This window comes from Myotis yumanensis, unplaced genomic scaffold (genome assembly GCF_028538775.1).
Source record: "Myotis yumanensis isolate MYYU_CA2020_CCGP unplaced genomic scaffold, mMyoYum1.0.hap1 SCAF_4, whole genome shotgun sequence".
NCBI classification, from domain to species: domain Eukaryota; kingdom Metazoa; phylum Chordata; class Mammalia; order Chiroptera; family Vespertilionidae; genus Myotis; species Myotis yumanensis.
Genome location: NW_027223755.1, coordinates 111,987,467 through 112,002,394, shown reverse-complemented (window position 1 = coordinate 112,002,394; position 14,928 = coordinate 111,987,467). Strand labels below are relative to the sequence as shown.

Below are 14,928 nucleotides of genomic sequence, written 5' to 3'. Positions count from 1 at the left end.
TTTATCTTTTTTTAAAAAATCATATTAGTGGCCTGCGAATTTAAAATTATGAATTTAGTGGTCCGTGAGGTCCAAAAGTTTGACCGCTGACCTAGGTATTTTCTAATTATGCCAATGATAGTACTTACAATATTTTATGTTGAGTGATAATAAATATGTAAATTTCCATTAAAAGCTGCAATAGTCATAGTTATTGCATATCTAATGATAAATTCAAGAAAAAGTAGTTTTTTAAATGTTTTAATTTTCATCTTTTATTCATTCAAAAAATACTTTTAAGCACTTAGTAAGTGTCAAGCGTTTTCTAATGTGCTGAGGAAGCAGTGGTGAGCCGAGCAGACCAATGTCTATTCTCAATGTGCTTCAACTTTTAGGGCACTCGGAATAAAACCAGGGTATTTGTGTTTCAGATTTTAGGTTGTTTGACTTGACCGTATTATTTCTCTCTGATTGGCAGCGCACTTTGCTATAGCCATTGGAGGCTTCATTTATTTGATCAGCTACTTTCCAGCTCCCAGGATCTCTTCAAGTTACGCACAGATGACACTCATCGAGAAGCTGGCTTTTTCCCTCAGCTCAAATGTCGTAATGGCACTGGGAACCAAATACCTTGTCAGGGCAGAAATAAACAGTGAGTGGTACCCTTGTAAATTTTGCCACGTTCTCATAGGGTATTCACAGTTTTAATGTTACTGATATTGCTAAACTGTCCTAAAAAAAATTCACACTACTTTATACCATTACCTATAGTGCATGAGTTTGCACATTCCCTCCATAAATTTACTCAGGTCTTTAAAAAATTTTTAAAGTCTTTATTGATTGCAGAGCGAGGAAGGGGCAGGGAGAGAAGGATAGAAACATCAGTTATGACAGAATATCATTGACCAGTTGCCTCCTGCATTGCCTACTGCAGATCCAGCCCCAACCTGGGCATGTGCCCTGACTGGGAATCAAACTGTGACCTCCTGTTTTATAGGTCGATGCTCAACCACTGAGCAACACTGGCCAGGCCTCAGGTCTGTTAGGGTCTCTCCCTACTCCTTTTGGAGTTGCCACCTTCTGTTTAGGGGTAGGGATGAAGTGACATGGTTCTGCCTTTTAGTAACTTCCTTCTTCCTTTTTCCATCAGTGAAAAACTATGCAAAACCCCTCTAGTCTGTTCTTTAGTTCTCATTCATCTCTACTGTGCAGTGACTGCATTTTCCCCAAATTACATGTGTCAGTGAACATTTAGTATGAGGACGGGGTCGGGAGAGGAGCCGCTGTCTAAACCAAGCATGTCAACCTCCAAGGCTAACACGGGCCAAATAAACAAGGTTTAACTGTACATGGGCCGCAAAAAACACAAAAGCTTCCATTTTCATAGAAACGTGGGTTTATTTTGATAGAGACATGCTGAATACAAAGGGCTGAAATAAATGAGTCATCATTAACATAAAATAATAGAACATTTGAATAAAAATTAATATTTTTTCTTGAACATTAACTTAGCAGACACTGAATAACTGCACAAATTAATAAGTGTAACACAAATAAACCTAATTTTCTTGTTCTCTGAAAGCGAAATATTTCCTGTTGTGCCCACCTAACAAGTCAGTCCAAGACTAATGACGTGGCCATCAGCTGCTAAAATATTCGCTGCTGGGATTAGTGGAGAGAAATGGTGCGCCTGCGCATAAGGCGCGTAAGGAAAATGAATGCAACATGATTATAGTAATCAGTCATAAGCGAACATTGTAGTTCATTATTAATAACTATGTATAATAGGATATTGTAAAAATTAAGTTACGGAATTTTTGTTAAAACGTTTCTTACATACCTTATATTGGCTGGGCTGCAAAAATATTCGTTGTGGGCCACATGCAGCTCGCAGGCCGTGAGTTTGACATTCTTGGTCTAAACCTATAGCTCTGCTTATTTTTCGTAAAACTCCTTTTCCTGACTTTTTAGTATATTTTATTTTTGTTTAATTTATTACTGATTGTCTTTGTCATAGTAGGAGGCATATTACATGATTACTTGCTCAGATGTCCTAAATTCTAACAGCATAAGAAAGTAGCTGAATATAATAGTAATCTCTAGAGAACATTAACTTTTTTCACTCTTTCATTGTGATACACATGAATAACTTTGTGTCAGTTGCCACCTAAATTTAATGTCTCCTGTTATCTCTTAGAAATTGGAATTAAATGGAGTAACATCTTCTCACCAAACACGGTAGAGAGCTTTGTCTTTGCCTGTATACTGGGAACATTTTTACTTGATGCTGTCTTGTATGGCCTTGTGGCTTGGTACATAGAAGCCGTCTTTCCCGGAGAGTATGGTGTGCCCAAGCCATGGAACTTCTTTTTGCTGGTGAGTTGTACTGCTTCTGCTATTGAGAGAGGACACAGTCCTATGGACATGATCTGTAATTTATATAAAAGGCAGCAGTAGTTAATTTTGCCCTGTCTATAATTGAATCAATAGGTCAGGTGAAAGAATCATTCTAATTACTTCAGGCATATGAATTCACTAACCTTTCCCTAATACACTATAAAGTCTCTATATATGTAATCTGTAGTTCATGGCCTGCCATCCAAAACTTTAATAATCCATCACTTTTGCAGGCTAGTGTTTCATAAGGGATCGAACCCCAGCATAACAAAGTTAACAGAGGGTGGCGTCTTCGGATACTAACACGGAGAAGTTTAGTTATGTTCCATATCTTGCTTGGCACTCACCACGTTTGGTTAGCCGCACTTCTTCACAGCCAGAGCCACAGCAAAATGGGCAGATGTCTCCTTTCTTTTTTCCCCTTATTATTACTGGCTTATGTGTTGCTAAGAGGAGATATGGCAGAGTGATAGGATATGTTCTACTGTGACCTCATTTTGCAGTGATTTCCTTTTGTTTCTCTCAGACAGATATGATTAAATAGAGTCATCTCTTTTTATGCCTTGGGGGTTCAAATTATAGCCAATTAGTTCTGAAACTTAATCCCAAGCAATGTTCTGCCCATCTCAGCATCAAGGGTAGCAGGCTAAATGACTTTCTACTGTGTTTTCTTCAGTGGTTTTGCAATGATTACATTTTATTCTCTTCTTAGCCCTCTTACTGGTTTGGGGAAAAACCAAAGAAAACAAATGAATCAAGGCAATTTTACAAGACAATTGAAACCAAGTATTTTGAGGCTGAACCTACTGATTTGGTGGCAGGTATCCAGCTCCAACATTTGTGCAAGGTATTGTTTCACACATCTCTCTTCTTGATGAAACTGATACTTAGTTTACAATTCACTGTCAATGTTTGTTATTGGAAATACCAAGAAACAGATCACATGATAATAAAAGAGGGCATTCTGCTTACTTCCTTTGAGAAAGATACAAATGAAATTTATACAAGATATAATAAAATTTTCTCCTTCCTCCAGAATAGTATCAGGCTTTCTATAAACTATAACTGTGGTCTTCTATGAATATACTCATTTTAAAATGTAGAGTCTAGAACAGCGATTTTCAACTGGTGTGCCACAGTGTTTTAAAATGTGATTATTTAGGGGCACTAATCTCTTTTTTCTTAGATTGTCAAATAAAAATGACAACAGCCAACACAAAAATAGCCATCCAGTGTGAATGAATCAAAATTATACCAATTTTTGTCAGATCAGCAAGAAATATATTTTTTGGTGTGCCACAGACATTTTAGTAATTAATTTGTGCATGCCAGGAGATGAAAAGGGTGAAAATCACTGGTCTAGAACATTAGTTTCTGTTCACAATGTTTTGCACTTGTCTATCTGTACTCTCCTCTGTCAGGGAAGGGATTCTTGTATCTCAGTCTATCTGGATCAGTTGCAGGCATGTAGCATTCAGGTATCCTGTGTACTTACTGGCAATACATCGGCTCTTGAAGGTCTGCCTACCTTGATTTGCGTTCCTAACCCTACAGCTTTGGTAATCACAGATCCTTCCATGCAAATTCAGGTTAATTTTGGAGGTGTTTATACTCCAGTGTGCTATATGCAGGTCTCTCTTTTGGTTGTGTAAGCCAAATACAAAACTCATTTTTTGCTCCTCAGGATTGCTTTGGCTATTTGGGTTTTTTGTGGTTCATACAAATCTGGTAATTGTTTGTTCTGTTTCTTTTTTTAAATGCCATTGCAGTTTTGATGGGGATTGCATTAAATCTGTATATTGTTTTGAGTAGTATGGACATTTTAACTATCTTGATTCTTCCAATCCATGAACATGGAATATCTATTCATTTATCTGTATCTTTTTCAGTTGCTTTTAATAATGTCATGTCGTTTTCAATGTATACATCTTTCACATCCTTTGTTTAAGTTTATTCCTAAGTATTTTATTCTTTTTGTTTCAATTATAAAATAAATTTTTTCTATTTCTTTTTCTGAAATTTCATTGTTAGTATATAGGAATGCAATGTGTTTTGTATATTTATTTTGTATTCTACAACGTTACTGTATTTGTTTATTGTTTCTAATAGTTTTTTGGTGGAGTCTTTAGGCTTTCTATATACAGAATCATGTCATCTGCAAAAAGTGACACTTTTACTTCTTTATTCCCAATTTGGATGCCTTTTATATCTTTCTCTTGCTTGAGTATATCTTTCTGATTGCTCTGGCTAGGACCTCCAGTACTATGTTGAATAAGAGTGGTTAAAGTGGACAGACTTGTCTTGTTCCTGATCTTAGAGAAAAAAAGCTTTCAATGTTTAACTATGAAGTATATTAGCTGAGGGTTTGTCATATATGGCCTTTATTATGTTGAGGTACTTGCCTTCTATACTTATTTTATTGAATGTTTTAATAATGAATGGATGTTGTATCTTGTCAAATGCTTTTTCTACATCTATTGATATGATCGTATGATTTATCCTTTATTTTGTTAATGTGGTTTATTACATTGATTAATTTGTGTATGTTGAACTATCCTTGCCTCCTTCAACTGAACCCCTCTTAATCATGATGTATTATCTTTTTAAAGTATTATTGAATTCAATTTGCTAGTATTTTGTTTAGCATTTTTACATCTGTATTTATGAGAGATATCAGTCTATAGTTTTCTTTTGTTATTGCTACATCTGCCAGTTTGGTCTTAAGGTTATGATGGCCTCATAAAATGTGTTGGGAAGTGTTGCCTGTCTTTTAGTTGTTTGGAAGAATTTGAGAAGGACAGGTATTAAATCTTCTTTCTCTGAAAATATGGCTACTGTGGATGCTGGCCACCTTCCCAACAATGACCTCAGCTGAACAGTCACCTTACACAAAATGAGGCCCATTTTCTTGTGGGGTTGTCTTTGTTGCGACTATACTACAAGTCAACTCTTCTCTGTTCGCGCACAGGTGCTAATCTCAAGAGCATTCCTACACACCAATTTCTATCTTACATACACTTCCTGGATGCTAACTCCTATATTAAGGTGTACTTTCCAGAAAACCTGGTGATTGTCTGTACCTGAGTGAACTGAGAAAGCAGATGACAAGATGAGAGGTAGACTAAAAAGTACAGTGGGGCCTTGACTTACGAGTGTCCCGACTAACGAGTTTTTTGAGATACCAGCTGTCTCTCGGCTGATTTTTTGCATTGAGTTGATAGAGTAATTTGAGTTAACGAGCTCTGTAACGAGCTTCTTAACGAGCTTGGTCTCGGAACGAATTAAACTCTTAAGTCAAGGCCCCACTGTATAAGGAAGCAGTACAATGTCCACACGTGGTGAATTGGGGTGGTATTCAAGGTAAAAGAAATTTTCCTTTGGTGTCATGTTTCAAGTGTTTGAAAAAAAATGTGGGGAAAGTAATTATAGGGATTATGGAAGTGGATGGATATTGTTGGGTGAACTGATACACTGGAGATGGAAAATGAAAGGCTGTACGTGATTACCCATTAGCGGCCAGCTGAAATCCGGTGAGATTACCAGGAAGCATATGACGATATTTTCCTCTCCAGCAACCAAAGAGCATAAGAGCTGAGAACATTGCCCTATACTGAAACATAAGAACAGCAGGGCTCTAGAGAAGGTTAAATTCCTAATTAAGCAGGTCTGCCATCCTAGGATTGGGGGGTGGGGCGGGGGGCGATCTTTCTTGGGAAGGAATATAACATGGATACATAGGGTAGGAAATGTAAGATGCAAAAATCTTGAGTTCCAATTTCCCCTGAACCCTCAGCCTGCCAAAATGGCTCACTCCCCCCATTTAGGGGCAAGTATTTCTTTCTCTCTTCCTTGAAGATGATACAGTAGCCTCTGCCCCACAAGACAATCCACACCTCCTTCCGGCAACTAGAAATATAACTTGGGTGATGTCACAAAGGGTGGTAGACAGCCTCTAAGAGGACCTTCAGTGACCCACATCTCTTGATTTTCATGCCATTGAGTAGGGCTGGCCTGTAGAACTAATCAAACACTGCACAAGTGACAGACTGCCTCCAGGGCTAAGTCACAGAAGGGGAAGTCAGATTCTAACTTATGAGGATACTCAAGCAGTCACCTAAATGACTGAAGAGAGTCTCACACGGGATGAAATGACTCCTTCTCCCAGCAACTAGTACCGACTGTCAGCCTTCTGAGTAAGCTACTTTAAAGTGGACCCTCCCATCTTGATTAAGCTTTTAGATGACTTGCTAACATTTCAAATACAAAATCATGCTGCCCAGTTCAGCATTTCTGAGGCCAGAAACTATGAGAAAATTACATATTTATTGTTGCTTCAAGCCACTTTGTTTTGGGTCATTTATTACTCATCAATACACTTTAAATAGATTTGGCACCTGGAAGTAGGATGCTGCCATAACAAGTAACTAATAATGTGGGAGTAGTTTTGGGATTGGAAAGTGAGGAAAGCTGGGAGAACCTTGAGGAGAGTGCTGGTGGAGCTTAAAGGGCCTGGAATGGATTGTTAACAAAAGCCAAACGGTCTGGGAGGTGGCTGCCACTAAAGGCTTGAGCAGCGGTTCTCAGCCTCCGGCCCTTTAATACAGTTCCTCATGCTGTGGCCCAACCATAAAATTATTGTCGTTGCTACTTCATAACTGTAATGTCGCTACTGTTATGAATCGTAATGTAAATATCTGATCTGCAGGTTGGTCTTAGGCAACCCCTGTGAAAGGGTCGTTCGACCGCCAAAGGGGTTGCGACCCCCAGGTTGAGAACTGCTGGCTTAAGTGGAAGTGAGGAACTGCTGTTTAAACTGTAGGAAAGAATATTCCTATTATATAACAACTAGTGGCCCGGTGCACAAATTCTTACACATTGAAAAGAAATTAATTAGAAGAAATGTTTTAATATTGCTATTCGCCTTTTCTCTATAATAGAAGTGTCAGAGGTGAAAGAAAATTAGTAAAATGTACATGAAAATAATATGTAAATTGATTAATAAATAAACGATAACAACATGATATAACAACAACAACAAAGACCTGGTATGAAAACAACAAAAACATGAAATAAAAACAACAAAATGATATGAAAACAATAAAAACATGGTATAAAAACAACATTGATACAAACAATGACTGATAAATTGATTAAATTTATTCTAATATCTCCCTGCACACCACATTAAGAGTAAAAACACTTTCAGAGTGCTTGACTAATTTCCCTAGTGATGAAGTATTTACAACTTTAACTTTAACGTCACATGCTCTTAGAACTCGAGAGAAAGCAACATATAACTGACCATGTGCGAAAATGGGTTCAGGTAGGAATATTCCTACTCTGTCTAGAGTTTGTCCTTGTGATTTATTAATAGTCACCGTGAATGCTGGCATCATGGGAAACTGTCTTCGAATTAATTTAAATGGGAGGCCAGTGTCAGATGGGGACAAATCAGTTCTTGCAATCAGAAAAACCTCTCCTTTGCAGATCCTGTTAATACTTCAGCCTTGATTATGTTAGGTCACAGTCTTGTGATAATAAATCTGGTATTATTACAAGACCCCATTTACTATTAAGATTTCTCAGTAGCATGATGATTGCACCTACTCGCCAAATAAATTGAATTTACATATATCATTTAAAAGAGCATTCAGCTTAATATTAAAAACCCTGGCTACCAAGTCAAATCTGTTTTCATTTTTTTTTGCCAGTGTTTTAAATTATTTATAATATCTGCCCATTTGGGGTTACACATCATAGTTACAAATAAATAGGGCTTGCCATACTTAGTTACAATTGCCATAGCATCCTGATATCGCTGCTGCATATTTCAGGGACTACCATCAAAAGATGATGGAAGTATTATCATTTTACCAATCAGAACACTGTCATTTTCAGATCTAGATGTGAGATAACCCATCAAACCACTATATTTTTCAACTCTCAACTTAGATTGGTTGCTTTAATGAAATTTATCTGATTGGCTTCCATTTTTGAATATGAATCGACAATATACTGTTGAGTGTCCTGCATTTAAAATAGGATTGAACGTGTCCCAGATGGAGAGATGAAATCCATAATATTGCATTTGTGTGACTTGCGTCCTTAAATTTCATCTACACTAATAAAAGAGAAACATGGTAATTAGCGTACGACCGCTACCCTTCCCATTGGCTAATCAGCATATCCTTATGCAAATTAACTGTCAGCCAAGATGGCGGCCGGCTTTAGGCTTGGGGCGGTGAGGAGCCAGCCAGCGATCAGCTGCGGCGGGAGCTGGGGGTGCCCCGGCCCAGGCCTAAAGCCTCGAGCAGAGGCTTTAGGCCTGGGCCGGGGCGGAGCCAGCCAGCAGCGATCTTTGGAGGCGGCGAGATGCCCAGGCCTAAAACCTCGGCCTGAGGCTTTAGGCTTGGGCCGGGGAGGAGCCAGCCAGTGATCCTTGATGGTGGTGGCGGCCCGAACCTGGGCGCAGCCAGCCAGCGATCCTTGATGGCCATGGTGGCTTGGAGCTGAGGGTGCCCTGGCCCAGGGCTAATGACTCGCCAGAGGCGTTAGGCCTGGGCAGGGGCCAAACCAGCAATTGGTGTGAACTACAGAGGAAACACCTTTTCTGACCTCTGATTGGTTAAGCTCTCTGTATGCCACTGGTAATATTCTTAGTAACTTGGGTAATAAGAGTCCAAAAAGTGATCTAGGGTTTTTTTTACCACACTCCTGGAGAAAAAAATGAAGGTCTGCTGCTGGAGGGTTAAGAAATGTCATATCCTGTCCTAGCCAGTTTGGCTCAGTGGATAATGCCTCGGCCTGCCCAACGCAGATTCTGGGTTCAATTCTGACCAAGGGCATGTACCTAGGTTGAACTTTCCTCCCTGGCTCCGGCCCAGGTCAGGGCTCATGCAGGAGGCAACCAATCAAAGTGTTCCTCTCACTTTGATGTTTCTCTCTGTCTTTCCCTTTCTTTTCCACATTCTCTAAAAATCAATGGAAACATATCCCCAGGTGATGATAAAGAAAGAAAGAAATGTCATATCCTATGAAAGACACTTCTTGAAAATGCCTAAAGAAAGTTGTCATTTTTTCATGGTAAAGGGACTGGAGTCCGTGTTGATGAAAACACCTTGGTGGCTACAGTGACTGGCAGTGGCTGCAGCAGCGGGGTGATGGGGCTGGTGCCTTCCCCTGATCAGCCCGGTCGCCTTCCACAAAGGGAGGCCAGACTGTGGCTTAGGCCCACTCCCCAAGGGGAGCAGGGAGCAGGTAGTAGGACATCCCCTAGGGCTCCCAGTATGTGATAGGGGGCAAGCTGGGCTGAGGGAACCCCCTCCCCAGTGCACAAATTTTTGTGCACCGGGCCCCTAGTCTAGTAATAATTGACAATAATGTCAATTACACTGTTGTCTCTGAGTCTTAATGCAATATCTGTTTCCCAGCCTTTTCACCATGTGGAAAAAGAATAGGATACATCACCCTGACTGGTTTGGCTCAGTGGATAGAGCGTTGGCCTGCGGACTTAAGGGTCCCGGGTTCAATTCCAGTCAAGGGCATGTACCTTGGTTGCAGGCACATCCCCAGTGGGGAGTGTGCAGGAGGCAGCTGATCGATGTTTCTCTCTCATCAATGTTTCTAACTCCCTCTCCTTCTCCCTTCCTCTCTGTAAAAAATCAATAAAATACATTTTTTTTAAAAAGAAAAGAATATGATACATCATTGCGTCTAATGTAGGAAACAGGATACTGATTTGTTTCATTTTACTGGCATTTAGATTATTGGGATCTGGTTTACAATGAATGAGCAAGTCCCTTTCAATAGGAGGTTCTCCATCTTCGTTTCTGAATATGACAGCAACCTCGGTTACCCCGGGGAAAATTATATCTACCCAGGTCACTGTTACAATTGTATTTAATTACCATTGTTACTTTTCAGGGAACAATACCTTTCACTGCTGCTTCAGATTGGGCTTCCTTTTCTATCTCATGTAGCATCTTGTATGATTTTGTTAATTCATTTATTTCATGCATGAGGTTGTTGATGTTGATCATGAGTCTTTCTGAGCAAGCTTGGTTTTCTGGCATTGCTAATCTTTTGCCTGTCACTTCGGCAGTATCTAAAATATAGAGTTGAGCAAACTTCCGAGAAACACCATCCGAAGGATGTAAAGTTCCAGTACGGTGATAAACTTGTCCGTGTATTCTAAAACAGTATGGCCCATATCCTGATGGTGATGCAATATTTGCACCCATTGAAGCAAAAGCAAAAGAACTATTTATGGAAAGAATATTTTCCATGACATTTTTACTGTCAGAATCTTCGTTTATCATTAATTGTTTTAAATATGCTGGGTATTCTGGAAAATTTATATAATTTGGAGAAATGTTGCCTTTGCTACAACATTAAGTAAATTTTCCATCGGATGGTTTTTCATTGGAGAAATTTAGGGATAGGAAAAATTGACATGTAACAGTCATCCCGCCACAACTGTGTTTGATAATTGCATCCTCATGTACCTCATTTTCGCTGTGAAGGCAGTTCCTACCAGTATTGGTAGTACTTGTTGATGACTGTTCTTCAGACATATTCTGTCGATGACACCGCTTTCTTTCAGCCTCAGAGGTATGTTGTGCCAATAGTTGGTCTTCAGACATATTCTGTCGACAATTTCAGCTTCAGAATGTTAACAAAAATGTGACGTCATTATCCGGCACCCACAGCCACCGTTTGCGGGCTGGGCTGGGCTGTGGGCCGCATTTCATGCCATGGCAGCATTGGCTGCGATTTGGTGGGCTGTTGCTCCGGGGTGGTGGTGGGGCCTGTGTCCCACTTGGGGGAAGCCAAGTGTTGTTTTGTGGCGCTAGGTCCGTGGTGTTGTTTCTCTGTGCGCATCATGGCAGCTCCTGCATTGAGTGTCTGCCCCCTTGTGGTCAGTGCATGTTATAGCAACCGGTTGGAAAGTGGGAAGGACAGTTAGCTTATTAGGTATATATATATATATCACCTGCAATAACGTGGGAATAGAGAGGAAATGTACCTTATGAACTGTTTGAGCTAAAGTTATTTTCAGGCATATTAATGAATGAACTGCCTGCATTTTTGTTGCCTTAAGTAAAATGTAGTTTATGTGAGAGGAAAGAGAAGCAGAAGAAAGGACTGTTGAACATAAAGGAGACGGGTATTGGTTTTGATAATTCCCAGCCTCTCTAGATGGCAAGTGATGTTGAAATTAAAGAGTGGCTTCCAATCAAAGAGAAAATCCAGGTCATTGTCAGAAAAACATTATATAATGTTGAAGACAAAATGGTGAGTAAAACCTTTTGTTTTTAAGATAGCAGAAGGATCTAAGGCAGTGCCTCAGAGAGCTTTTCAATCAAACAGCATTGTGGGAGCCTCAGCAGAAGCCACAGGAAGAGAAGAATTGTTTCAAATTTATTTGTGGGCCTGGATTTTGTCACTACAGTGAGTGCAATGTTTTAAATAAAACTGTACCAGAAGAAATACCAGCAGCTTATACCTAAAAGGACAGAGATAGTAAAAAATAAAAAGAGGACTTTGGATTACCAAAATCTACAAATAGAAAGCAGGCCAAAAATAAAACTCAGCTGTAGACATCAACTGCCTTTCATGGAAGCATGATTCAGAAGGCAGAGCTGCACAGGCGGAAGAGCCAAGAGCCTTGTAGGAAGATTCTCTTGTTTTGATTCCTAATCAAGGAACTGCCAACATTCTGATTAGTGGATTTCAATGTTTTCCACTTATTTCGGTGGGAATGTATGCAGTGGTTAACCTTTGTGTGTACCACCATTTTATGTTGGATTTGTGGGGAAGAATGGGGGATGATAGATTTCATGTCTCTTTGGTTGACAGGTTTTCAGATATGAAGTAATTGTACTTTAGGAGGTGTTCTCTAGAAACTAGACCACAGAAGTCTTATTCACACCTGGACTTGATTTAGGTGACAAGACCCTGGAATTTGAGCTGATCCTATTAAAGGATTAAAACTTTTGTGGAACCGGAAGCAGATGAAGGCATGTTTGAGAAGAATACGAATCAGTGGAGACACCTGGTGGATAATTGTTGGCAGCCTTCATGCCGGCTTCCAGGGATCCTCACTGCCTTACATTCACATCCTTGGACAGTCCCCTCCTGCACTGAATATGGCTGACTCTGTGACTATAGAATATTGTAGAAATGAAGTATGGGACATCCGGGACGTGGAAGTCATTGTAGCTTTTTCTTTGGTCTTGAATATCATGCTTTAAAGACAGCCACCATGTCATGCAAGCTGCCATGTGGAGCAGCTCATATGGATAAGAACCGAGGCTTCCCAAGACAACCAGTGCCAACTTAAGAATGCCTGCTGGGCAGTAAATGCCCAGGTCTCAGTCAGACCTTCAGATGACTGGAGCCCTGGTTGTCATCGTGATTGCAGCCTCAGAGAGACCCTGCACCAGTCCCGCCCATCTAACGTACTACGTGCCTGTGCTTCGCTGGTAAGCCCGGAGGACATTCATTAAAGTCTAGTGAGAGGAACACAGCATCACTGATAACTGCTGGAAGTAGGAGCTACTTTAACAGAACTGGACTCCCTGATAGCAGTGGAGATAATATGACTCCAAAATAATCAAAGCCATGCCCTAGCCGGTTTGGCTCAGTGGATAGAGCGTCGGCCTGCGGACTCAAGGGTCCCAGGTTCGATTCCGGTCAGGGGCATGTACTTTGGTTGCAGGCACGTCCCCAGTGGGGAGTGTGCAGGAGGCAGCTGATCAATGTTTCTCTCTCATCAATGTTTCTAGCTCTCTATCCCTCTCCCTTTCTCTCTGTAAAAAATCAGTAAATATATATATTTAAAAACAATAATCAAAGCCAGGTGGTGGCATGGGGAAGAACAATTGTATTTAATAAGTGGCAAGTACGGCGTGCCAGTCTGGGACACCTGATCCACAAATGATTGTTAAAAAATCACAGTTTTCTTGAGGCAAGATAGATGGATAGCCAATGAGGGTATTGCTCAAGCCATACAACTAGAAGAAAGAAAAGTAGATCATAAAGAGTTGAGGACAGGTGCCCAGTGCAAATTAGTGGTCTCTTTCACAGTTTCCAGTGTTCAGAGCTGATGACACCCATTGAGTGAAGGAAGAGCTGGATTGCTAAGTGAAACACTCAGCAACATCATTGCAAATGTACTTGATAATGACTGCACACCTTTTGCAAAGGGACATCAGCCATTTGAGTAACCATATCATCATGGACCTCTTATTAGAGCAGGGGTATATGCAGGCTGGGTAATTAATGGAATTCTGGCCCTTGTCTGGCATATGGTGGGTACACTGGGACTATAGACCCACTTAGTGGGCATTTTCACAGTAGTCAAATGTAATTAGAAATGACATACTTGGTAGTTATATTAACCCATGTATCGACCCCTTGGCCTCAGGAAGAGCTGTCATACTGAGGAAAATCAAGTGGAATCCTTTGAAAATCAAAAGCAATATCACATTCTGGGGGGAGTGGCAGAGATTAGAGTGGTATGAGTGACAATACCCCAATATATCTCCCTCTATTTATTTATTTATTTATTTATTTATTTAAAATATATTTTATTGATTTTTTACAGAGAGGAAGGGAGAGAGATAGATAGTTAGAAACATCGATGAGAGAGAAACATCGATCAGCTGCTTCTTGCACATCTCCCACTGGGGATGTGCCCGCAACCCAGGTACATGCCCTTGACCGGAATCGAACCTGGGACCCTTCAGTCCGCAGGCCGACGCTCTATCCACTGAGCCAAACCAGTTTCGGCTATCTCCCTCTATTTAATTTACCATTTTAGTTTTTGCAAAAATCTATCCAGATGGATCCTAGGGGATAACAAATACCAGAAACTCAAGCAAATAGCACCTAGTTTCAGCTGTTGTGCCAGATGTGGGACTTTTCATCTATGGTAGGAGATAGACACAGCCCAAGAACATGATATTAGGCCATTGATATGGCAACTTCTTTTTTTCCATCACCATCAGAAATGAGGATCATAGACTTTTGTATTTGTTTGAAATGAGCAACAACAGTACTCAAGTATTTGTCCAGGGCTATAAATTCCTTGGCCCTCTGTTCTAATACAATACAAACAGACCTGGACTTTCCATTCATCTTGCAGAGTGTCCCTCTGGCCCACTATATGATAGTTGGACCAGATAAACAAGAAATGGGAAGTATGTTGGAAGCCTTGGTAAGACACATGTACTCTAAGGAAGGGACAGATAAAGCCTATAAAGATTCAGGGGGCTCACTACATCAGTAATATTTTAGGAGTTTAGTTGTCTGGGACCTGCCAGTTATCCTTTCCAGAGTAAAGGAGGACTTAGTGTAGTTTACATCTCTCACCGTGAAAAAGGAAGAATAATGCCTAGTAGGCCACTTCAGGTTCTGGAGGCACAGTGTGCACACAGGGACACTGCCTTTCCCTATGCAAAAATGATGTGAAAAGCTGCCACTTCTGAGTGGAGTCCAGAGCAGGAATGGGTGCTGTAGCAGGTCCAGGCTGTAGTAAAACCAGCCCTG

General features: G+C 40.4%; 1 protein-coding gene across 1 annotated transcript in view; it reads left to right on the top strand.

The window, feature by feature from the left end:
• The first annotated feature begins 557 nt into the window (after positions 1–557).
• Positions 558–14,928, top strand: part of LOC139009570 (phospholipid-transporting ATPase ABCA3-like) — a 173,707-nt gene continuing 159,336 nt past the window's right edge. The window contains exons 1-3 of the mRNA XM_070413828.1: positions 558–631; positions 2,177–2,355; positions 3,089–3,223. Coding sequence (XP_070269929.1) covers positions 589–631; positions 2,177–2,355; positions 3,089–3,223 — 357 coding nt within the window. The 5' untranslated portion in view covers positions 558–588. The remainder of the gene's footprint in view (positions 632–2,176; positions 2,356–3,088; positions 3,224–14,928) is intronic.